Source organism: Mangifera indica, chromosome 10, assembly GCF_011075055.1.
Source record: "Mangifera indica cultivar Alphonso chromosome 10, CATAS_Mindica_2.1, whole genome shotgun sequence".
In the NCBI taxonomy this organism is placed as follows: domain Eukaryota; kingdom Viridiplantae; phylum Streptophyta; class Magnoliopsida; order Sapindales; family Anacardiaceae; genus Mangifera; species Mangifera indica.
The window spans coordinates 8,648,145-8,675,156 of NC_058146.1; the positions used below are offsets into that span (position 1 = coordinate 8,648,145).

At 35.0% G+C, this 27,012-nt stretch overlaps 3 protein-coding genes across 3 annotated transcripts; 2 read left to right on the top strand and 1 right to left on the bottom strand.

The window, feature by feature from the left end:
* Nucleotides 1-537: 537 nt before the first annotated feature.
* LOC123226875 (squamosa promoter-binding-like protein 9) lies at nt 538-4,249 on the top strand. Its single transcript, XM_044651414.1, has 3 exons — nt 538-1,293; nt 3,030-3,169; nt 3,317-4,249. The coding sequence occupies exons 1-3, from the start codon at nt 899-901 to the stop codon at nt 3,940-3,942; spliced, it is 1,161 nt and encodes a 386-aa protein (XP_044507349.1). The 5' UTR covers nt 538-898; the 3' UTR covers nt 3,943-4,249.
* Nucleotides 4,250-4,419: 170 nt separating this feature from the next.
* On the bottom strand, nt 4,420-6,761 carry LOC123226876 (G patch domain-containing protein 11). The gene is made up of 4 exons (XM_044651415.1): nt 6,580-6,761; nt 5,600-6,130; nt 4,926-4,991; nt 4,420-4,813 (listed from the first exon to the last, which is right to left on the bottom strand). The coding sequence occupies exons 1-4, from the start codon at nt 6,700-6,702 to the stop codon at nt 4,754-4,756; spliced, it is 780 nt and encodes a 259-aa protein (XP_044507350.1). The 5' UTR covers nt 6,703-6,761; the 3' UTR covers nt 4,420-4,753.
* Nucleotides 6,762-18,238: 11,477 nt separating this feature from the next.
* On the top strand, nt 18,239-27,006 carry LOC123227469 (outer envelope pore protein 16-3, chloroplastic/mitochondrial-like). Its single transcript, XM_044652275.1, has 3 exons — nt 18,239-18,392; nt 19,229-19,579; nt 26,575-27,006. Exons 2-3 carry the CDS (start codon nt 19,249-19,251, stop codon nt 26,721-26,723), a joined length of 480 nt encoding a protein of 159 aa, XP_044508210.1. The 5' UTR covers nt 18,239-18,392; nt 19,229-19,248; the 3' UTR covers nt 26,724-27,006.
* The last annotated feature ends 6 nt before the right edge of the window (nt 27,007-27,012 follow it).

Consider the following 27,012-nt stretch of genomic DNA (forward strand, 5'->3'; position numbering starts at 1 on the left):
AATTTTTTTATTAAAAATAAAAAATTATAAAAAAATTAATTTTAAAATTATTAAGTATAAATTATTATTAAATTTAGTAAAAATAGATAATTGAAATGTAATAAAAGAATATAAAAATATTATTTTATGTAAATTATTTTAAATATTTCTATTATATTAATAAAAAATAAAGATATTTTTTTAAAAAAAAATTAATAAATATAGATATAATAATAATAATAAAATAAGAAAATGATGTTAAGAATAACTTTTATTACATATCTTTTATTATTTATAATAAAAAATTATCAAAATTTTTTATTTTTATAAATAAAATAAAATAAATTAATAATAAAAAAAATATTACCAAAATAAATTTGGGTCCTTCTTTTGATGCGACAGAGCGTTAGTATCAATATTCCAATAGCAAAATCTATAATAAATGGCAAAGAATTATCCATTCCATTGTCAAGGTCATAAAAAATCCTCGAGTAGCAACCATTTGTTAACTACATAAAGACTTTGTGTTTCGTTAACCTCATGCCCAGCCACCGTAGAATTTTCCCAACAACCAACAAAGTACATTCTTTCTTTCTCTTTCTTCAGCTTTTCTCCTCCATTATTTGATTTTTCTCTCTCTTTTTTTATTCTGACAGCCAAACCAAACTCTCTCTCTCTCTCTCTCCACACAGTGTACTACATTTCTCTCGCTGGCATGGGCCATTATTATCAGCGTCAGGTGTCTGCTTTGCTAGCTTTTCACTCGCCTCTCCTCTCCACTTCCTTTTACTATTCTTAGAACTAAACTAAATTCGGTCCATATCTTTCACTTTTCTCTTTCTCTTTTCCTCTCAACAAACGTTCTTCTGTCGTCATCATGACCCAAAACACCACCATGAATGTACTATAGACCTCACTTATGGAACCGGGTTCAGGCTCTTTTTCTGACTCAGGTGCTGTCGGTGGTCCTGGTGGTAGTGGTTCTTCATCTTCCCCTCCTAACTCCTCAACTGAGTCGCTTAATGGTCTTAAGTTTGGTCAAAAAATCTATTTTGAGGATGCCGGCAGTGCTTCCGGGGCTCCAGGTAAACCATGTTCTTCATCCGGGTCCGGGTCAGGGAAGAAAGTGAGAAGTGGTGGTGGTGGAGCTTTGCAAAGTGGGCAGCCACCAAGGTGCCAGGTCGAGGGCTGTAAAGTGGATCTAAGCGATGCTAAGGCTTACTATTCTAGGCATAAAGTTTGTGGCATGCATTCAAAGTCTCCTATGGTCATTGTTGCAGGTCTTGAGCAAAGGTTTTGCCAACAATGTAGCAGGTTAGCCTTAACTTTTACCTTTTTTTAATTTTATTGCAAATGGAGAATGCTTTGCTGCACATCAATTTGTTTCACTGTTCACCCATAGTTTGTCAGTTTAGCTAGGTGCTTTAGTTTTTGTTGTTTGATTGAGGAAGAACCCAGAATATACAAACACTATCATTTTGTGGTGGAGTTGATACTGGTAAATGTTTTGGACTTAGTTTTTTTGCCTTTAGTAATTTTTTGTTTTTGGTTGGTACAATGTTTTGGCTCTTAATGTTGGTTTTCTGATCACATTTTGTGTAGGGCTTTTGTGAGTTTGTTAATGTTCATGGTTGTTTGTTTGGTTTTGGGAATTTGTATGTCACAATAATATTTGAGCTGCAATTTAGATGTTTGTTCTTGACTTGGTTATGATCGAAAGCTTGATAGTCTCTCCAAGACTATGAAGATATTCTTGACGTGTCTTTCATAAGTATCAAGATTTCTTGCCGACCACTTGCATAAATAATTGAGACATGTTTGTTTGTACTATAAAGATGATTAGAGTACAAGTCTGAGGAATTTTCTGAATTTGTTTTCCACAGTTTGAATGTCATTTGGTATAAGTATGTATCCGCATCGAGAATCTTTCTTATCCCCCTTCTCATCTCCATGCACCAATCTGTCTTCTTCCCAATTTTCCCTTGAAATAAAACTTTTATAGCTGAGGTATTGGAACAAACTTAGTTCTCTTTCAATCATTGCCTATGTGAGATGGCAAGATTAATAGCTGCAATATTGGGCTCTGAATACATAAATACCTCAATGCTGTAATAGCTACCTAACTATTGGTTTTATGCTGTAGTTTCTTGGAAAAGATTCATGATTTAAATTCATTGTCATGTATGTGCATTTTCTCAGTGTGTCCGATTGTGTATACAAACTCATTTTAAAATTATATGATTGATAAAGTGTAGATTGGGCATTACATTGTTAACACTTCAATTAGTTTCTCCAGCTTTATGATTCATTTCAAATTTCAATGGTGAATTCCGCATTGGGCTAATTATTTGCAAGAAAGTTTAGTCATTTAAGGAAATAAAAGGGACATATGGAGCTGGAAATGCTGGCATGTCATGTTTAAAATTAAAATGGCAAAATGTTTTGATCTTAATTCTAGAAAATGAATGTTTAAGTAATCTATCCCAGGTGATAAATTAGATTGATTGGATGGTTTGTGGGTAATTATTATTCATATACGAGTGCTACACACCCTATCTTCAAACAAATCGAATTCCTTTTAAGCACAAGTGAAAACCTAGGTTAATGGGATGTCTTAAGGACTTCATTATATAGTGCTTTTCACGAGAGTCCTCTGCATTAATAACACAAAGTGGATTGAATCAATGCAAGCCAAATCATGTTGCACATTTGGCATATAATGAAGGCATATTTTGAGATACACTTTACCTCATGTTGTGAGGATTTGTTAATGTTCTGCTTTTTAATATCTAAGTTTAAGTACCATGCAAACTCAAGCTATGCAGAGTCTTGAATAAAACTTTAGTGTTCAGCTATTCAATCTAATGTGCTTGATGAATTTATTGCATGAATAATGCTAGAAGACTGATTGTTAAGTTATGATAATAATTATAGTCGATTATTTCCACTTTTTGTGATCTTGCTGTTGTTGGTTTTCTGCAAAAACATTTGGTGTTGATGTTATTCAAAGTCTGTCAACATTAATAGCTTATGTGGTGTTGTGTACCCAGATTTCATCAGCTTGCTGAATTTGACCAAGGAAAAAGAAGCTGCCGCAGGCGCCTGGCAGGCCATAATGAGCGCCGGAGGAAGCCACCACCTGGATCATTGTTAGCCACTCGCTATGGCAGGATCTCTTCGTCTGTCTTTGGTTAGTCGTCATGAGTACAAATTCATTTTCAAAACTCTTATTTGTTCACAGTTATCATACAAATATATATATATATACATATATATGTTATCTTCAGTTGACAATTCTTGCAAAAGAAGTTACAAATGTTTGACATTGCCATGACAGAAAGCAGCGGCAGAGGTGGAGGATTTCTTGTCAACTTCAGTGCATACCCAAGAACTGGTGCTAGTGATGCATGGCCATTGACAAGACTGCCTGACCGGCTGCCTGGGAATCAAAGCACTGCAACAGCAAGACATCTTCCACATCCACCATGGCAGAATCATTCTCCAAATCCCACATCTGATCTTTTCTTACAAGGTCCAACAGATGGGACTGGTTTTTCCGGTCCTGGAATCACTTCAGGGGATTGCTTCACAGGAGTTGCTGACTCAAGCTGTGCTCTCTCTCTTCTGTCAAATCAACCATGGGGCTCTAGACACCGTGTACCGGGTCTTGGAGTGAGTGACTTGATGCATGCACAAGGTGCATCCATAAATCAGCCTACGTCGCCTCATGGTACGGCTGTTAATCCATATCCAAATATATCTTGGGGTTTCAAGGGCAACGAAGCCAGTAGCAGTTTGCAGCTGGTGCCCCCTCATCTTGGTTTGGGACAAATTTCACAGCCTGTTAACAGTCAACTTTCTGGCGAACTCGAGTCGTCTCAGCTAAATCAGAGGCAATACATGGAACTTGACAACTCCAGGGATTATGATGACGCTACACAGCAGATGCACTGGTCACTTTAAGTGCCCCCATTTGATCCCAGTTCTTATGGAACATGAACAACCAGGACTTGTGACCACTCTTGTTAGTAAATGCACTGATTTTCTGTCTGGTCTTATGAATTAGAATAATCTTTTGCAAACAATACAGCAGGTGACCTTGTCTTTTGTTTTTTTGGTTAAGATACAACCAAACTGACTGTAGGTTTGTGTCTTTTTAAGGTTGTGAAATCTGATGTACTGATAAAACACCTGTGTTTAAGTCTTGTTCTAAGCTACTAGCAATTAGCTAGTGTTCGTGAAGTAACAAGTAGCTGGTGTTGGGCTAAAATCATTGCTGCAGGGAACTTAGTTCCTCAAAACGCATTATTTTTTCATTACTGTAGTCTGTATGCAGCTAGTGTCTTGAGACAGCAAGTTTGGTCTCTTTAAGTTACTGTATTACCTTACAAACAAGTCAGGAGCTGATGCAGATGAGAGATTCTCACAAAGACACAAAGATAATAAAAGTTTAATGTTTACCAAGCTAATTGTCAATACGTTAGTACATCTAATGAAGCTCATAATCATGGAGAAGTTTACACACTGTTATCCAGCAAATACTGTTTTACTGGCAAACTCCAATCTAGAATGAAATCCGGATTTAAATCTATTTGATTTGAGCTCATGCTGACTCTAAAAAGCAGCAATTCAATGCGTGGATACTTGTATAGGCAAGAATGGAAGGACTGCAACAATATCACCAGAGGCGAGCTTGACATTTATGCATTCAGACTTCACCGAGTTTTGAAATCTGCTGAACAAACGGGTTCTGGGGTGTCTGCGTAAATGTCATCTAGTGGTCATCCTCATCAGTTCCAGGGCAGTTAGCTGAAAGAGTTTCCATTGATTCATACTGAAAAATAAACAGAAAAATATGAAAAGGGGTAAATGAGTTCATAAACGAATTCCAAAATTCTTCATTATCAGGTGTTAAGACCACATTGAAAGGGTACTAATGAAGTTACCTGAACTCCACAGAAGAGACAGTAATGATATTCCTCTCTCAGTTTCAACAATATATCTTGCAAATCCTGCATCAATTTCGGTGAGATTGTCAATCACCACAAAGTTCCAAAAGTATCCATTAACCTTTCTAGGGGCTTCTCTAAAGAAGCATAAAACAGCGAAGAAGCACAAACCAAAAATATAACAGCAAATAAGGCATTGAACAAACAATCAGAAATACCATGTCTAGGTCAAGTAAAACAAGTTAACATGCATATTCCCTCTCTTTGACACATAACACACACACACACAGATTTAGAGAAAAGCATTATGCAAAGTAAAATAATTGCCCATAAAGACATAATTATTCACAATTTAGTTAATTTCAAACATGCTTGACCATGCATATACTTTCACACCCTCATAAAAGATGAATCAACTATTATCTTTTATCAACATTATGCCAGTTCTTTTATCATTATGCTCCACTTTCATGCATCACCAAGTTGCCATAATGGCAATAGTGAATTTGTAAGTTACCCACCAAATGCAGCCAAACCAATAGACCATAGAAACTCATCAACAGGGAGCTTAATTTGTAACTATTTCTTAATCAAATTGCCCCACCTTAGAATTATGAAGAGCAAGAACTATCTAAAACATAACTTAGAATGGAATTTTTTTATGTACATACCTCTTCTGTTATTTCTTCCTCTTCCTCTTCTTCTTGTTCAACCTCTTCATTGTCGTCCTTCCCCGGCATTACTTCTTTGTTCTCCAGTTGATCAAGAGTTGCCTTTGCCTTATGGAAATTCACAGTAACCCTACGACTCTTCCATTGTGACTTTTGCCTAGACCCAAACTCTGTCATTAAAGCCTCCTCTTTCCTCCTGTTCCTCTCCATCTCAATCTCCTCTCTTTTCCTCTTCTCCTTATGCAGGTCTTCACGCCCTATCCCAGCTCGTGACCTTCGAATCTCAAGGCCAACTGGCTCTATCCTCCCTGCGCCCTCCTTTCCAAGTGATGAGCCAGGCGTGTAACCCATTTGCTTCAACAACTTGAACCCAATGTTAGATTGTGGAATTGGCACCTCTATTTTTGCCAAGGTTAATTCATCCTCTTCTTGTTGCTTTTTCTCTCTATTGATTTCACGCTGTTCCTGCCAATTCAAGGTCTTGGACTTTTTTTTGGAAGACTGAGTAGCCACCTGCTCACTACTCGGATTCTGAAGAAAATTGAAACAGTTATCAGACTTCATCTAATTGCTTAATACAATTTATGCCATAATTTTTAGACCATATCAGAAACAATATGAACCATTTTCAAAGTATATTAACATAAATATCAATAATTTGCATCATAATTTACGAAAATTGAACTTAAAACAAAAAAAACAAATTCTACAAAAATTCATGTCATTAAAAAAAAAAAACCAATAAATATCAATAATTTGCATCATAATTTATGAAAAATAAACCAATTGAGTTTTTAAGATTTTTCAGCTTAACAAGGGCCAAATAACATGGAATCCGAATCCTAGAATTAGTTTCTTTTTATTCATGTCATTCAAAAAAAACAAGATTTATGGTTGCTAAGTTATCAGTGCTAAATTAGGGTTTTGGCACTGCATAATGAAGAGTGAAACAGAGCAAACTGTAGAAGTAAAAGACTAACCTTTCTAAGAGAAAACTTGGTAGGAATAAAGGGTTCAGAAGGAAGAAACTGAGTGAGGTCCCCCATGTAATCATCTTCTTCTTCTTTTCCGTCAGTGCTCTGGTTCTTCGTTGATTCGGCCATGTTTGAGTTTCTCAGAGAGGAGAGAAGAGCTGAAGAAAAAATTGGGCTCCGTAAAATAATGCTTCTTTTTACAGTTTGGGCCCAAACAGCCCAATGTATATTTTTAGTTAATTATTGTTTATCTGAAAATTAAAAGAGCTTTTTATAAAATTCACCTATAATATTTTATCTAAAAATTAAAAGAGCTTTTCATAATATCTTATTTGATAATAAAGCATATAAAGTATAGATTTATAGGTGAATTTGGGGATATCAATTATTTTAGCGAACTTTTTCCCTTGTGTTAGGAATAATTAAACATGTTAGGATCAAAACCTGTGAAATATGTAAATACGAATTTGCGTACCCGTTTCAATTTTTGATGAAGCCTTCGAATTCTACGCGAGGTGTTGACGTTAGTTTGTTTCCACGACGTCATTTGCTCACATACTGATTTCCATTTAAGAGATGAATTTACTATGCATTAGTTTTGGCAAGAGAGAAGAGTTCATCTTTTGTAATGAGAAAAATAACGTATATTTTAATAGAGAGGCAGTTTTGGACAATTTTATATATGTCCAACTGCCTTCAACTCCTTCTTATAATTGCCATTGGCAGTTATATTGAATCGGGTCGAGTTGACCCGTCATGGGTAGACCCGGATCCAATATCTTCCAGTCACACATGATAGAAAACCCGAACCAAATGCTTAGCCACAGAAATCTCATATAGTAGTACGTTTCATACTTGCAAATGTGTTATGCAACCTCGCGAGCACCCTACACTTGGGAGCTAAAAACTATGTATCTGTTAGGAATAGCATAGCTGTTTTAACCCGAATAAAACAAAAATAAAACGTTAGACTCACAGCACCTCAGACTTACTCAATAACACTAGCTCCCATTAATCTCTCATTTATCATTGTGTTATTTTCCTATTTATCCATGATCAAGTCTAATCTTCATATGAGTGACATGATCGACTGGCCAATGGACACACGTAATATATATAAGTCTTCCTCTTCTATTCGAAATTCTCAATTTAAACTTAGCTGCTTTTCTAGTCATGTTCTATAGACCGAATCATGCGTGGTCATAGGTTTCAAGCTAAGATAACAACACTAAGAGTAAATATCGAACAACAGTAAAAAGTCAAATGATCCCAACACGAGGTAATCCTCATAAAGTCTCACATAGTGAAGGAGCAGAGATTCATCTTTCTACTACTTTAACTTGTCGTCTTACTTATGCACACATGGTATGAATCTTGTGCTACAACGTGTATGTTCTCAAATGTCATCACAACATTGTACAGCTCTTAGTTTAGTCGCTACACCTAGCGTCTAACCTGAGTTCTTAATCATCTTTACACTTGTAAGTATTTATCTATATTAAGAACTCACATCTGACATTCACAAGTTATTTGGATGTAAGGAATCCAAATCGGTCATTTTTTTCAAATGAATATATTCATGACCTCATCTTGATTAATCATCATGACGACATTTTTATTTCAATAAATCTTTTCTTAAAAAATTTGTCTCCTATTGGTATGCTCTCTCAACATCACATTTCTCAAGAATAATGTCTCATCTTTGCTCGCTCTCTCAGCGTCAAAGGCGATTACTCGTATGAGTGAGTCAATCTCTAACTTGTGTGACATTACAATCTTGTTGAGCTAAAAACGATGTGTATGTAGTAAAAACCCAAGAATTTCGGGACGTAAGTTCAAAACATAAAATGAACTTAAATTCATGGTTTTCGACGTTGTGTCATCAGTATAATATATAAGCTCAACACTTATCAATCATTGTCTACGCAATCCAAGAAATTTAACATGTGCAAGATATACTTTTCTTAAAAGAATCTCAGTCAAAGGATCAGTGACTATATAATGCATAGAATTTTATTGTACGTTTATTTCTCTTTTGGAAATCGACTCTCTTATTACGTTGTGTCTAGTGTCGATACATTTGGTTATCTTGTAACAAATTCAAAATATTATATTTCAACAGACAACCATTGCTCCGACAATATTGTCCTGTTTTCTTAGATTCACGAAAAATCTTCTCAACCAAATAGTTTCTTGCATATTTATTAAAAAAACTATATACTAGGCTTCCGATGTGGATATGGCTACGCATCTTTGTTTCTTACCGCTCCAAGATATAGGCTATTTTGGAGTAAGAAAACTTAGCCGTATTTTAATTTGCGTTGGTTTAAAAAAAAAAACACTTCCCCAACTAGCATCTCAATAGCCAATCAAACGCAAGTTAGATCCTCAATGACATAATCAATCATCCACAGAGCTTTTTAAATATCTAAATTCTACATACAGCCTTTCAGTGTTCTTTTCAATATTTACTTATATCGACTAACCAACCCAATCAAAAAATAAATATCTGGGCATGTACACACCATAGCATACATAATACATTGATGGCATCTGAATAGGCAACCTTTGACATTTCTCTGCCTCTATCTTAAGTTTTGGGACATTCTCCTTTGGCTCAATAATTCTTCATTTGACACAAGAATATCAACGGGTTCACAGTAAACCGTATTGGATTATTTTATAACCTTTTGAATATAATGCACTTATGACAGAGTCGAAAGTTTCTTTGAACAATTTCTCTAAATGTAAATTCACAATATGGATCCTATTTTCCCACATCCTGCAAGTCAAAAGTATGGACAACCATCATTTGATGATTATCACTTACTTCAAATCATTTCTAACTATCTATAGATTATTAGTATATATTATTGCTCTCTTTAATAAAATTTGATAAAAATTAATAATCATAAATAATTATTGTGTTAAGTAGTAAATAATAAAAAAAAGATATTATTGTATTTAAATGCATTTAAATATAATTATTCTAATTTTTTTATATTAGTTGTTATATTAATTAAAAATAAAAATAAAATTATTTTTATCCTAAAAAATTAATAAGAATATAATTGTAACAAAACTAAAATTATCTTGATACTTTTTTAATATTTAAGATATATGTGATTAGAGTTGACAATTTTTTATACACATTGTTAACCCGACATGACATGATATAAAAAAATCGAGTTAGAATTAAGTATTTATTTTGAATCAATTTGATACGATTCAAAATTAAATTAGATAGTGTTAAAGTAACTCAATACAACATGAATTGACTCGAATGTTTTAGAGAAATATTAATTTAATAGAATTTGTTAGAGATAAATTATGAATAATGCTATGCGTGCACACTTTTGGTATACAATTTGGATATATAAATAATATGTCATCATGTGATTGATTATTAATTTATCCTTAAATCAAAATCATCTAATCACATAATGACATATCATTTTGTTAGAAACAATTAAACATGCCAGGATCCGAATTCTGTGAAAACTGTAAATAGAATTTGCGTACCCGTTTATGTGTTCGATGAAGCGTCTTCGAATTCTATGCGAGGCTTTGACGTTAGTCTATTTCTACGACGCCATTTGCCCACGTACCGATTTCCATTTGGGAGACTCATTTACTATGCACTCATTTTGGCAGGGAAAGGTTCTCTGTAAAATTATGGCGTTCTCTCATTTCATCTCATCACCCTTTGGGAGGCAGTTAAGACTTTTTATATAAAAGTCCAACCGCCAATAATCGCTAATAACTGCTCTTTGGCAGTTAATCAAATTGGGTCGGGTTGACCCATCATGGGTGGACCCGGATCCAATATCTCCCACTCACACATGATGGAAGACCCAAACCAAATGCTTAGCCACAGAAATCTCATATAATAGTATGTTTCATACTTGCAAATGTGTCGTGCGACCTCGCGAGCAATCTGCACTTGGGAGTTAATTACTATGCATCTGTTAGGAATAGCATAGCCGCTTCAACCCGTATAAAACAAAAATAAAGCGTTAGGCTCGCAGCACCCCAGACTTACTCGATAACACCAGCTCATTTTAATCCCTCATTTTTCATCGTGTTATTTTCCTATGTATCCATGATCAAGTCCAATCTCCACATGAGTGACATGATCGGCTAGCCAATGGACACATGTAATATATATAAGTCTTCCTCTTCTACTCGAAATTCTCAATTTAAACTTAGCTGTTTTTCTAGTCATGTTCTATAGACCGAATCATGCGTGGTCATAGGTTCCAAGCTAAGATAGCAACACTAAGAGTAAATATCAAACAACAGTAAAGAGTCAAAGGGTATCAACATGAGTTAATCCTCATAAAGTCTCACACAGTGAAGGAGCAGGGATTCATCCTTCCACTACTTTAACTGGTCGTCTTACTTATGCACATATGGTATGAATCATGTACTACAGTGTGTATTTTCTCAAATGTCATTTACAACACTGTATAGATCTTAGTTCAGTCACTACCCCGAGCGCCTAACCTGAGTTCTTAATCATCTTCACACTTGCAAGTATTTATTTATATTAAGAACTCACATCTAGCATTCACAAGTTATTTAGACGTGGGGAATCCAAATCGATCATTTTCAAATATATCTATTCATGACCTCATCTTGATCAATCATCAAGGTGACATTTTTATTTCAATAAATCTTTTTCTTGAGAAATTTGTCTCCCATTGGTATGCTCTCTTAGCATCACGATTCTCAAGAATAATGTCTCATCTTTGCTCGCTTTCTTAGCACCAAAGACGATTGCTTGTGTGAGTGAGTCAATCTCTAACTTGTGTGATATTACAATCTTGTTGAGCTAAAAATGATGTGTATGCAGTGAAAACCCAAGAATTTCGGGACATAAGTTCAAAACATAAAATGAACTTAAATTCATGATTTTCGACGTTGTGTCATTAGTATAATATATAAGTTCAACACTCATCAATCATTGTCTACGCAATCCAAGAAATTTAACATGTGCAAGATATACTTTCTTGGAAGAATCTCAGTCAAAGGATCAGTGACTATACAATGCGTAGAATTATATTGTACGTTTATTTCCCTCTTGGAAATTGAGTCTCTTATTACGTTGTGTCTAGTGTCGATACGTTTGGTTATCTTATAAAAAATTAAGATCTTTCATTTCAACAGACAACCATTGCTCTAACAATATTGTCCTGTTTACTCAGATTCACAAAGAATCTTCTTAACCAAACAATTTCTTGCACATTTATTGAATAGGCTATATACTAGGTTTCCGATGTGGATACGGCTACGCATCTCTGTTTCTTATCGCTCCAAGATATGGGTCCTTTTGGAGTAAGAAAACTTAGCGGTAATCTAATTTGCGTTGGTTTAAAAACACTTCCCCAATTGGCATCTCAATGGCCAATCAAACATAAGTTTGATCCTTAATCACATAATCAATCATCCACAGAGCCTTAAAAATATCAACAATTCTACATACAGCCTTTCAGTGCTCTTTTCAATATTTACTTATATCGACTAACCAACCCAATAACAAAATAAATATCTGGGCATGTACGCATCATAGCATACATAATACATCTGATGGCATCTGAATAGATAACCTTTGACATTTCTCTGTTTCTATCTTAAGTTTTGGGACATATCTCTTTTGGCTCAATAATTCGTCATTTGTCACAGGAATATCAATAGGTTCACAATATACCATATTGGATTATTGTAGAACCTTTTGAATATTACGCTCTTATGACAGAGTCAAAAGTTTCTTTGAACAATTCCTCTCAATATAAATTCACAATATATATTCTGTTTACCCACATCCTGCAAATCAAAGATATGGACAACCATCCTTTGATGATTATCACTTACTTCAAATCATTTCTAGTTATTTATACATCATCATACACATTGATAAAATTACAAATTTGTCATCAGACTTTGTCACATAGACATGATGGTCTTGATTAATCATTTCAAAATTCAAGTACCAGTATCTTGATAACAGTTTTAGGTCATTCAATGTCTTTGAAGCTTGCACACTTTGCGTTTCAGACCTATAACAATAAGATCTATATCTTATTTCTTGTAGATTTCTTTGTCAAGTTTTCCACTAAAGAAAATTGTTTTGACATTCATCTGGTGTAATTTTAAATTTAAATGTGTTATCATAGCTGGAACCAGATACATTGAAGTAAATATTATAAATGACGAAAATATCCTTCTACACAATCTATACCTTCTCATTGGGTATAGTTTTTCGCTATTAAGCGAAATTATATATATTGATTGAGCCATCTGCCTTACAACTTTAAAAAAAAAAACCCATTCATTCCCAATGAATTTTCGATCTGGCGATAAGTCACTCAAAACTTAGAATTGGTTTGTTTTCTTAGTATTCTATCTCTTCTTCCAATGCATTTCAAATTTTTCTTATCAAAGGATGAGACATTTATTTTAGGTTTTTCATCATCTTGAGGAGTGGTTATGAAAACTTTGTTTTCACTTTAAAAACGTCACTTGAATACTTTTGGACGTCCACTCCAATGCAATTGAGAATTAATGCTCTCACTATCCAAAATAGATTAAAGCTTAATCTCAATGCTCCTACTAGGGTGAGATGAATGAAACAAACAATTAAAGATCATTACTCCCACTATCCGAAATAGGCTGGAGCTCAATTGCATTTGCTCCCACTAACTAGAACAAGTATAGGGCTTATATCTTAGGACTCAACCAATGGTCGCTAAGATATACCTATCCTCATTAATTTCTCATCTCATTCAAATGAAACCTTTTATCAATGTCATCCTTATTAAGAAAAATATCCTCTATGAATGTAGTATCTCTAATATAAGTTCAATTAATCTTCCAACGAAATCCTCCCTAATGAACACATACCCTTTGGAGTGCTCAATGTATCTGATAAAGATATATTCATTTCTTCTCAGTTCCAATTACTCTAACTTATGGGAAAAGTTATGGATTGATATTGCTAATCACTAAGATTGCAATCAATTAACTTAGATTTTCTATCTTACCATAACTCATAGGGAGTGGAAGCAACTGGATTAGTAGGTAATCGGTTAAGTTCTCAAGCAGCAATAAATATCATATCATCACAAAGTGACTTGACGTTTTGCTTGCGTTTTCACCGACTTAACCATTTCCAATCGAGTTCAATTACTCTTCTTCGCTACACCGGTTGTTGCAAAGTTTTTGGAATTACTGTTACCATACTATTGATTTCATTACTCATTTCCTTGAATTATTGGAACAAATGCTCAAAATCTCGGTGAGTTCATAAAACTCTTATCTATTTTGTCTAATTGATTCTCAATCTCAATTATATAGTGTCTAAAGTAGTCTACTGCTTTTGACTTATGGGAAATCAAGTAGACAAGACCAAATCGAGCATTGTTATCATCATTAGTAATGAAAAGTGAGATACATTCTCAAACTTTACATTCATAGAAAATATATATATACCTAAGTATATAGATTGCAAAGGAAGTCAAACTCATATAGTTTTGTCAAATGGTTTTTAGAAGTTTTTCTAACTAGGCAATCCTTACAAATGGACAATTCTATTTATGTGAAAGTTCCTAATAAACTTTCATAAGCCAATTTATTCAATCCATCTTGGCTTACATGCCCTAATGTAACATGTCATTTATTTGCATTCATTTCCATACATATAGAAGAAGCAAATAATGAAAAAACTTAACATTATCAAAAATGTAAGGTGATAAACACCATATAACCATTCAACCAACAAACCAAATCTGTAGAAATCAATTCTATCACATTTCAATAAAACACCCAGAAAAATTCAAATTATATCCTAGTTTAAGAAGAACAAGTACTTTGACCAAAGATTTACTGAATATTAGGAGCATAATAGATTTTGTGTAGGTATAAGATTCGATCATCTGTAAAACTTATTTGCTTATGTCTATTCCTCTTACTACAACCCTTGTGTTGTTGCCCACATATATCCAATCCATTTTATCCAGAATTCGATAGAAATCTATTAAAGATCTTCTATCATGAACTACTTGGTCGGTGGCTACAGAGTCCATAATTCACGTAAGATAATACTCAGTTAATATCATAGTACCAGAAAATCAAAGTTTCATCACTTGATTTTAAACAAGACTATCATTTTCATCTCTGTTCACTCACAGGCGATATAATTCTTGTTGCTTCTATTGCAACTACTCATCTTGTTTTCATCTCTTTTTCTAGTACTTTTGCCACTCTTCTCATTTCAATTCCTTGTTCTTATTCTTTGAGCATTAAACAATCTCCTTCTTATATTAGAACTTGAGCCACTCACTTTTAAAAGTTGATTCTGCAACGTATGCATGAGTATTAAATTCAGCTACCTCATGGGCGCTTATACTCCAATTTTATGCGGCTAGAATAATTAACAAAAGTCCTTCTTTTCTCATTATGGGTCATATGTACCTTGATACACTCCCACTTTCGAGAAGAAATCGTTTTTCTAAATGAACCTCCTGTTCATATATCAGGTTACGCGTAACTGACTTTAGTTTCATAATTAGATTTGACATTCAATCAAATTCAAAAATCAACTGTCATCAGTTGAGGACTGCAGTTCCTCTAAACTTTTCAACTAAAACCAGACTTATGGCATATGCAGTTGAACTTTCATGCTACTTATATACCAGATTGATAATCATGAAACTAATCAAGATATCACACGAAGTGGATCTTGCTTCTTACATGCGTGATGTGCGTCCACATCATGTTTGTGTAAGGCACTGATTAGGTTTCTATCCCTTAGTCAGCCACAACTAAATCTTAACCTGATTCACAGCCTCTAAAGCCTTTTGCTCACATAGGATATTATGCATTTCAAATGCCACATGGTTTAATTCTCTCTATTCAGTATCATTCTCATTCAAATCAGCCATCATTTTCTAAGATGTTATGGTTAACTAGATCACAGAGACATCTATCTGACACAACGTTATCAATGCAATCAAATACACATCAATTGTCGTAATTACGCATTAAAATTTTAAAATATCTCACATAAGGCACATAATCGAAAGTTCACTATGTTCCCAATCATCTCCCATGACACAAATGCTTGACATTTTAAATTTTAATCTAATTACGTCAATATTAATTCTGGATGAGAATTTCATTAAATTCTACCAATCTTAGAATTCCTACACTTAACAAATATATATGATATAACGAATGCATCATCTATTTTGACTAGGACCATTTCATCAACCCGTATCAATCTTTGAGTCACTTTATCCATAATAAAGTCTCTATTACATTTGTGTTGGGTCAAATACCTCACATTACGTTAGTTTTGGGAATAGCGATAAAATAATAAATATTCTATCGTACATTACTAAGCGTCGCTCTATAGCAAGTTGTAATGAATCCATTCAGTCCCAAAAAAGTTTCAAATTTATTGTCCCGAATAAGATCATTGATTACGGAGATCATATTCACGTATAGATATTTTCTCTTTCCCAATTAAGAGAATTCAATAAGATATTGATAATTTCTACATGTAACATGATGGTCTCTAATCAATAAATTTGCATGAAGTAGAAACATGTATCCTAAAACACCAATATGTGTTTTCGAGAATTGGAATAAGATATTACATGTCATTATACGCCGTAAGACCCATGGAACACATCTCATATACCGATCCAAGTATTACACAACTTCTAAGGACTAGAAAACAAGATTCAAGTGCTAATGCACACTGAAAGTGGGTGTTTATGCGCGGAAATAAGCTCATAAGCTCCTTCACGCGCCAAGTAAACATCGCACGCGCCTCCACACGCCGTATATATATCTGCACGTGCCCTCACGTGCCTCCACGCATCGAAATTGGTCACCACACGCTGTCAAATGTTGACCGTTGACTAGTCAACTATTTGACCATTGACCGATCAATAGTTGACCGAGTTATCCATGGGTCATGATCCAGGTTGGGTGACCCGGTTGACTAAACAGGTTAACCCGTTGATCGGTTCGAGTCTTGACCAACCCGTTGACCTCCGGTTTGGGTAATCGGGTTTTCCTAACCCGATTTTGACCCGAAATCACGATGAACCCTAATCTTGCTCTCCGTCTAATTAGCCATTTTCCGACGATAATACCATAGGGCTTTTGAAGCTCAGTCAATGCGGAGTCCAATCGTTCCAAGTTCTGGCGCCGATGGTGCCGGAATCCATCGAAATGGCGAGCAGGAAAGACACGCCTTGGGTCTCAGATTTGGGTCTATTTTGATTGATTCCGACGTTAATTCGAGTTGATTTTCAATTTAAAACATGTAATATTATTCCTAACATACATCCAACATGTTTCCCAACACCAATTTCATGCAATTTTGCCCGCATTAAATTCGTCCCCAAAAATAAAATTTTAAACAAACTTCCATATACAAATTCTAATTGGCATAGTATATGTAATACCATTCACAGAAAACATAACAAATATGTATCCTAGGCTCTGATATCAATGTTAGAAACAATTAAACATGACAGGATCCGAATTCTATGAAAATTGTAAATAGAATTTGCGTACCCGTTTATGTGTTCGATGAAGCGTCTTCGAATTCTACGCGAGGCTTTGACGTTAGTCTGTTTCCATGACGCCATTTGCCCACGTACCGATTTCCATTTGGGAGACTCATTTACTGTGCATTCATTTTGGCAGGGAAGGGTTCTCTGTAAAAAATGGCGTTCTCTCATTTCATCTCATCACCCTTTGGGAGGCAGTTAAGACTTTTTATATAAAAGTCCAACCGCCAATAACCGCTAATAACTGCTCTTTGGCAGTTAATCAAATTGGGTCGGGTTGACCCGTCATGGGTGGACCTGGATCCAATACATTTATATACCCAAATTATATACTAAAAGCGTGTACGCATAGTTTTATTGATAAATTATATAAATATTGAAAGATAATATCAACAACATTTGAAATATTTAAAATTGCATATAGTTGTATTTTTATATAATTATAATTACTTATTTAAAATTTATTTTTATTGAAATATTTTATTTTATTATTAAGTAGTAAGAATGTAATTTGATTAGTTCTATTATTGATGCATTTTAAAGGTCTTAGTATCTAATTTTTAGACCATTTGTAAACAAGATAAAATGTCATATTGTGTGTTTAGGGTTTAGGGTAAGTTAGAGTTATTTGATGAATAAATTAAAACAATAGAAACACTTTGAAAATGAAAATAATCAATAATTTAGGGTTAACCTGGGCTAGATTAGGTTAACTTGAATATTAAAGGATTATGTTAGAATTAAAAATTTTTTATATAATTCTAATTCAGATCAGATTAAAGTTGAATATTTCTAATACGAAATCTAAACTAATATAATATAAATATGAGCTGATGATACGAATTGTTAGGTTTATATATGATAATCAAATTATTTTTTATATTAATGTATAATTAATAAATTTACAAATCCAAAACTAGAATACAGTAATTAGATTTTCACCTTTGTTTGTTATGTTGTTCCCATTAGATAATTTTTGTGTAAATATTATCCAAAAATCTCCAAATTATGGTAACTGAAAAATGTTTTTAATTTTTTTTACTATGATTAAGAAAATGTCTTATTTTGTCAGATTTATTTTTTTTTTTTAAAAAAAGGTAAGTTTTCAGCAAAATGGAAAAGACAACTACCAATTTATTGAGCTGTAGAATCTGACGGAGTTCTTAGTTGAATCCCCTTCATGTGTAGCCTGGAGTAACACACGCACTCGCTCGACTCTTCAATTTTCAGAGGGTATCTATCACGCTTATTCGCTTTTCAATTTCATTTTTGACCATCAAAATCAGAACTCTTGTGTTCCCTTTCTAGTGTCATCTCTAGGGATTGCTTGTCCGATCAATTCACAAACTGATCTTGAGAGATCGTCAGAATTTCATTCGAGAAAAGTGTTGTTTTGATTAGTTGTTATTGGCTAATGTTTGTTTTGATTGAAGTTTTATCTGATTCAGTTAAACATTATATTCTAATAAAATGAAAAAAAAATTATTTTGAAATATATATATTGCGGTGGTTCTTTTGTTTTTAAAGGTTCACAATGCTGTTTAATAGCTGGCGTTTTGATGGGTTTTTGAATTGGTTTACTACCCAATTAAGAGGAAGTGATGGACCCATTGTATTTTTGTTTATTTTGGATTATTTACCGCTGATTTGATTTGACATAGTTTTTTATTTGATTACCTTTTTCTGGTTTAAGTTTCAGTTTCTGTTTTTATTGAGATATTTCTGGAGATAGGAAATGAAAAGAACCCATAGTTAATGTTTAATCTGTGTATTGGGGTGTATTCTATGTTTTTGAAGAGTTGGAATGTAGTCTAGTAGCTGGTGGCTTGATAGTTGTGTGAATTGGTTTATTACCCATTTTAGAGAAAGCGATGCACCATCACAAGTTCAGTTTTTGTAATCTTTTCCATTGTGCCTACATTAACTTTCAATTTCTTTTTTAATGTGATTTTTTAATTTCTTGTCAATTTTTGTCAAAGAAAAGGTTTTGGTGTTTGTTATGTTTTTTGGGAAGGGTTGGAATGTGATCTAATTGGCGGGTATATTGATATGTTTGTCAATTGGTGTAGTACCTGTTTAGGATAAAGCGATGAAACCATCAGAGCTTAGGTATTTGGAGGATGAAGATACTCCTATAATGAAAACATTTAGGGGTGCAACAATGGGTTTGGCTGCTGGGACTATCTGGGGAACTGTTGTTGCTACTTGGTATGACGTGCCTCGTGTTGAGAGAAGTGTAGCGCTTCCAGGGTTGTTCAGGACGCTGAAGATGATGGGTAATTATGGGATGACATTTGCTGCTCTTGGGGGAGTTTATATTGGTGTTGAGCAGCTCATGCAAAATTACAGGATGAAGAGAGATTTTATTAATGGAGCTATTGGAGGCTTTGTTTCTGGGGCAACTGTTCTTGGCTACAGAGGTAATTTTTCTTAATGGATATTTCTATTTCTATTTTTATCCTTACTTTCATGAATTTTATTTTTTTGGTTTGGCTTGATGAGACAAGTAGTCAAAATATATATTTCTTGGATGCATTTGGCTTACATCAATTTAGATGTTTTGGTGATTTTATAGTCTCTTCTACATTTTGAAGAAAATTTTGCCCAAGTCTTGATAGTTTGCTACTGCTCTTAAGACGTTGATAAGGTGGTTTGTCGTAAACTCTCTAGGAAGCAGAATGCATTCGTCCAAGGAGTTGAAAGGCGGTTTGAGTTGGCTAAAAGCCTAAAAGAGGGGAAGAAAGATCTAAGGATTTTAACTAGAGAGAGAGAGAGAGAGAGGAGATCACACAGATTGTGAGAAAAAATAATGAAAATCTATTACTCTTCTCGGGTTTTTAACCCATGTACTGTATAATGACCAAACCAATATTAAAAATCTATGAAAAAATGACACCATTTCAACCTTATTCTTTACAATTAAAACAAACCAAATGACACCATATACACAAAGCATATACAATTAATAATATTCTTGAATGGCATCATGTTGTGTTGGCTGAGCTACACTGTCACATTGTTTATTTTCTTCCTCATGTAAATCAAATTTCCTGCTCTCACTCAGTTCAGTTCATGTCAACTTCCCTCTCCCTATATTCCCTGTCCTCAAGGGAGAAGCGTGGAAACCTCTACTGAATATCATTAGTGAACTCTCATGTTGCCAACTCTCTAGGTTCACCTTGCCACTTAATTAACAACTTTGTTGTTGGAACACTATCCCATCAAATCGATTTCCTATCAAGGATGGCATGTGGTAGCTTGTATGGTTGTTGGAATTGATAGGGTAAGAGTGGGGAAGCTTGTACTCTGGCATAAGTAGGTCGTAGGAGGGACACATGAAAAACTTTATGGATTAGTGCCTCAGTTGGGAGTTGTAGTCGATATGCCACCTTACTAATAACATTAGTAACAAGATAAGGCTGAAGTAGTTAGGTTGAAACTTCTGATTGCCTTGATGAGCTGCCACTTGTCTATAGGGCTGTAGTATCACATACACGAAGTCTCCAATTTGAAACTAGCGGTTTGTTCTCCTTTTATTAGCCGATACCTTCATTCTATGATGGGCCTTTTCTAGATTCGTTTGAGCGTGGGGATTTTGGCTTCCCATGTGCACAATATGGTAGTCCTAGGGAAATAAGAAGTGTGAATGGGTGGAGGGTACCCATATAATGCTTCAAAAGGAGACATGTTGATGTTAGAATGATGGTTAGTATTGTACCAAAATTTTGCGAGTGAGAGCCAATGATACCAAGTATGTGATTATTCTTCAACCATGCATTTGAGATAACCTTCCACACATCGATTGACCACTTCACTCTAGTCATCTGTTTGACAATGGTAGTTGGTGGAGTATTGAAGGCCAATTCCTTGCATCTAAAAATGTTCCTGCCAAAATTTGTTGAGGAAGATGATACCCTTATCATTTGTAATTGTGTTAGGATTTGCATGAGCTTATACACATTATTCAGGAAGAGTTGGGCAACTGTCTGAATCGAGAAGGAGTGACTAAGGCCCATATAGTGGGCATATTTGGTGAGTCAATCGACAACAAAAAAGATAGTTGACCTCCCTTATGATTTTGGCTTTCCTTCAATGAAATTCATTGTAAGGTTTATGAACACACCAGTGGGCGTTGGCAAGGGCTATAACAGTTTAGGAGAAGCCAAATTCTCTGGCTTATATAGTTATATTGTGAGAGACCTCCAGTTATTAAAACCTATCAAGGAAAGGGCAAGAGAGGAAATTCCCCCACTCCGGTTGCTCAGATATCATCCATTGAAGATAAACACCATCCAAATAATTATCATATTAGCAGGAAAGCATATCAAGATAAACCAGGAGAGTTGGATAAAACTCATCATCAACAGGGGAGTTTGGACATGGATAGAACTCATCATCAACAAGAGAGTTTGGCTATAAAAGAGAAGCAAAACAGGGGAGGAAGGCATCGAACAGATTCTTAATCAATTACTGGGTTTTGGGGGTTGAGGCCTAGGGACATTGGGGACACTGTTTTGGCTCCTGTGTATTTGGTTTCTGGTTTTCTGGTTTCATTAATAAACAATGTCTGCTAGCATCCTTTATTCAATAAAGTCATTATATTCCTTTCAATCCTCTCCCATTACAATTATTCCATTACAATCATCCCGCAACCATCATTGTACAATTAATACCATGCAAAAACACACTGTCAACATAGCAGCAGGTAGACACATCTCCAGAAGGCTCTTGGCAGTTGCAACAAGTGTAGATTCTTGGTTAGGTACGCATCATATTTCTAACAAGTTGGGCAAACCCTTATGTTATTACGAACAAATTTCACATCCCATTCCAGTAAACTACAACTGTAATTTCTTCATGGTTGTTGTTACCCCAAAGTGTCTTAAGGTCGAATCATGAAATACCACCAACAATTTTCCTGCAATTCAGGATTATCAGCTACCGCCAACTTTCCTTTCCTCGTCAAGTATCCATTCGGCCACTCAAACTTCCCATAAGCTACTGGATTCTATCCTTTAGTAGTAATTACAACATGCAAGCATCTTGTTGCTACCCCAGTTTGATTTGTGACATTAATTCCACTGGTAATATAAAAGTGGTTAGATTATTAAGCTCCAAGTTATGGCTCCTTGACAAGGCATCGACAACTACATTTTCTTTTCCTTTTTGCGTTGGATTTCATAGTCATACTGTATAACTTAGCCAGCAATCCTGCTGTGATGGAGTAGTTAATTTCTACTCAAGTAGATACTTATGACTTTGGTTTTCTGTCCTTATAATAAAGTGTTGGTTCCTCACATAATGTTCCATTTTCTAATGGCAAATAAGATGACCAACATATCCTTTTTCATAAATTGAAAAGGAGTACAAAACCTTGCTAATATAGGCTACAGGATGGCCCACTTGCATGAGCATTACTTCAATTCCGTCAGTGAAAGAATTTGTCTCAATGAGGAATGGTTCAAATCCGGCAAGCTAGAACAGGGGTTGTGTTGAGACAAAACTTAAGTTGTTCAAAAGAGATTTAGTAGTTCTGTCCAGAGAAATGAATCCTTCTTGAGTAAATTAGTTAAGGGCTTAGCTATCTAGTCGTTCCCTTTAATAAAGCTCCTATGATAACCCGATAACCACACGAAACCTCACAGTTGTTTAAGAGTTTTTGGAACAGGCTAGTCCCTAACAGCTTGAATCTTCTTTGGGTTAGTTGTCACTCCCTTGGCACTAATGATATACCCCAGATAGCCCAACTGTGTAGCCCCAAATATGCACTTGTTTCTTTTTTGTCGAAAAACTAATTCAATTCTGGCAATTGCAACACAAGTTCTGGGTGACATTGATGATCATCTTTACTTTTATTATAGGCTAAAATGTTATTGAAAAAGACTAGAATAAATTTCCTAAGGTGAGGCTTGACAACACAGTTCATAATATTTTAAAATGTTGATGGGGCATTAGTGAGAAGGCATTACTAGGAGTTCATAGTGGCTTCATGGGTTTTGATGGTTGTTTTATCTATGGATGTGGGGTGCATATAGATTTGCCAATATCCTGGTCGAGGGTCAATTTTTAAAAAAATAATAGCTCTTCCAAGCTCATCGAACAACTTTTCAATTAAGGGAATGGGGTAACCATCCTTAATTGTAACTTGGTTCAATGCCATATAGTTGATGCACATCCTCTAAGTACCATCCTTTTAACCAGAACAATAGGGTTGGAATAAGGACTAGCACAATCTCTGATCACCTTAGATTCAAACATCTCTTTAACCATTTTTTCAATCCCATCTTTTTGTACTCCCTCATACCTTTATGACCTTAAATTTATAGGTTGTACTTCTTTCAAGATAATTTGGTGGTCCTGGAACCTTGTTGGTGACAACCCTCTTGGTTCGTAAAACCATCTTATACTTCTCTAAGTAAATTGTCTAACTCCTTCCAATCAGTCATGTAGTATCATCCAACATTTGCAAATCATATAAGTGACCTCCTATTCCTTTATTTCCAGTCCACAATAGTTGTATGGAAGCTAAGTCATGCTACTTAGTTAGCAACATAATTGTTCATCCCATATTACCTTCACTTCATTCTCCTTATTTCCCTGCAACAAAAATCTCCAATAGAGAATTTCATTGTTAGATCACCAAAAGTTTAGACAATGTCTCTAAATTTGCTAACCATTGTGCCTCTAGTGTAAGGTCATAGCGACCTAAGGGAAGGGTATATGCATATATGCAGAGGATATGCTCCTGGACCCTCACTTATAAACCCTCACACAGAGCCTTGCACTGGAGTTCTTGGCCATTTGCTACTGTCACCTGGATTCTCTTGACCTCTTTTAGAGGGCAACCCAATCTATGAACAGTTTACTCGCTCAAGAAATTGTGTGTGCTCTTGGAGTTAATTAGAATGTAAAGCCTTCTTTTGCCATACAGTCCATTAGGTCTCATAGTCTGAACCCACAAAACCTTGTAAGCCTTGAAGGGACAACTACATTAGCTCATACTCCTTAGCCTCCACTCCTTACTTGATCAACTCACTGCAATCATCAGCCCCTGTCTCAACCTGCAACAACACCACAAAGCTTGTTTCCTTCTAAACTCCATTGTTGGTGGCTCTTTTTTTTTTTTTTTTTTTGGTTGGGAGGTAGATTTGGTGGACTTAATCTAGGTGTATTTAGCATAGGCAGTAAACTAGTACTATTACTTAGTCCAGTCAGGAAATTATTGATGTTTGGGTTTTGATATGGGTTTTTGTGTATTAGAGGAATGCGTAGTGTGGTTTTTGTTGCATGTTTCAGTTGCTCCTTAAGAGCCGCCATTATGATTTCTTGTAATTTTGCTAAACAGTATGCCTTAACTAGTGTCCTTGGCGTAAACATCTTAACTGTCATTTGCAACATATCCACAAGGTTAGACAAGAAAAACTCAGTGCCTATTCTTCATTAATGCCTGTTCTAGGGTCTAATTCATTAAAAGCATCCAAGTATCATTTCAAGGAACTTATCTGTTTGAGGTTCTGTATATCGGCCAGAGGATCATCATAGGCAAAGCTGTCGAATCGAGTTCACTTGGCTGCCGCCTACTCTTCCCAAGTCAGCATCACCTCATTTTTGGATTTCATAAAGCCTTGGTGCCATTGGATTGCATGACCTTCCAATTGCGGGGTAGCTATTTTGATTCTGTCCTGGCTTGGAGTTTCGTCCACTTGGAAATAATATTTGGCTTTTGTGAGCCAACTATCAAAGTCTTCTCCATTGAAGTGAGGAAAATCTAGTTGTGTTGCTTGTCTCCAGTGATTGTGATTCCATTTCACCTCTTGAACTTCCTTTGTCTTTGCCTGTCGCTGGCTGTGATACTACTTCAGCTTGCTAAAGACTCAACTCTTTGATTAACTTATTTATTTCATCGATTCTTGTATGAATTCCTATTGTTGCTTCTCCGATTCGGACACAAGTTGAGTGACCATTTGTGTAAGCTCTCATTGCAGCTCTTGAGCTCATGTGCCATTGCCAGGTTGATGCTCTGATACCAATGATACAGTGGTTCGCCATAAACTTTCCAGGAAGTAGAACGAGTTTGTCCAAGGAGCTGAAAGGTGGTTAGAGTTGGCTGAAAGAGAGAGAGGAAGGAAGATCTAAGAATTTGAATTAGAGAGAGAGGAGAGATCGCATGAATTGCAAGCAAAAATAATGAAAATCTGTTACTCTTCTTCCCAGGTTTTTAACCTAAACATACACTGTATAACAGCCAAATCAATATTAAAAATCTAACAGAAAAACTACACCATTTCAATCTTATTCTTTTACAATTAAAACAAACCAAATGACACCATATACTCAAAGCATGTACAATTAATAAGACTTTGCACAAGGCAACAAGACATCTTACGCATTCTACCTGTTGATTAACAATTCTTGTAGCTGCACTCCATTTCATTCCAGTTTTTTTTTTTTAAGTCTGGGTTTTGGCTTTTACTTTCTTTGTTCCAATGATTACAAGATTTTAGGTCCTTCCTGTTTGTTATATTTAATTCTTGCTTTTGTTTCATTAATTTTAGCATCAGTCTTAGAATTGCTCGTTAGTGATGCATTGTTGAGGTGAAAATGTTGTGATGATAAGTTTCAATGTGTTTTGTAATCTCATCTGTGGATAAGCTGTGAAAATTATGGTATATGTTGTCTGCTGATTACACTTACTTGCGGGCCCCAGTTAATATTTTTTCTGCAGGCTACTTTCTTGAGCCTTTATATTCCCCAAGTGTAACACAGGATTCCTTTGCATAAGTTTGGAATTTTATAGTGAATAGAACCCAGTTTGACCTACATTTGATGCAGAAGTTCGGGATGCTTGAGTTTAGAAGTTCTGATATAAGAATGTGAAAATCAATATTTGTGAGAATTGTGCGTAAATTTTTATTTGTATTGGGGGTTGTCCATTACTGGTATTATAGCAACATGTTTTGGCAAGGATATGAATCCGACATGGTATTTTAGTTGTGTGGCCATGAAAAACATGCAATACTGAGTTTCATTTACCAGGATGCATTTGTATACATGCTTAAGATCGAATGTCACCATCTTCTGAATCTATATTTAGTGCCATTGATATGATGAATTATCAAACTTTGCCTTCTTTAATAGGAATATCTTCAACATCTGTTGGATTTTCGATCTTTGTTCAAAATGACCTCTGATATGGGATAACCCTTGTTATCTGTTTAATATCAACCATTTCATCCATGGAAAGGTTAATATGTGGAGCTCTATAACCATAATGAGTGTGCATTTTCACTTGGTGAAACAACTTGAATCTTTGGTTGATCTAATCTATGCTGATGTCAATACATACTGCCTTTTTGCCTTCAGCTTGTATTTTTTTTTTGAAAATATTTCTTTTGATGGACAATTCTGTTTGCAGGAAGGAGCATTTCTACAGCTATTTCTGCTGGCACAGCACTTGCTGTTACTTCTGCCGCTATTGATGTTGGTGGTCAAACCACAAGAAGAGACACTGGCAAGGAATATTATCCTTACACCACAAAGAAAAGATCTACTGCTGATCAATGATTTCTCAGTCGAAAAGAAGCCAATGGCAAATACATGAGACTGTGTTCGCCACTTCTTATGTTTGCTTCAGAGAAGTAACAATACTCTCAGCTCTATCTTATTGTTTCAATTTGTAAGCTTTTAGAGCTTGAACAGATGTTTGGAATAAATACGTTGTCAGTTTGCTCTGCTAGATGCAGTTCTGAATTTGAGGCGATTAGCAGAAGCTCTGCTATAATTTGAGATTCATGCTTAGAACAATCAAGATTCATCTATTAACTTTGAAAACATGTTTTGGAGTTCATTGTTT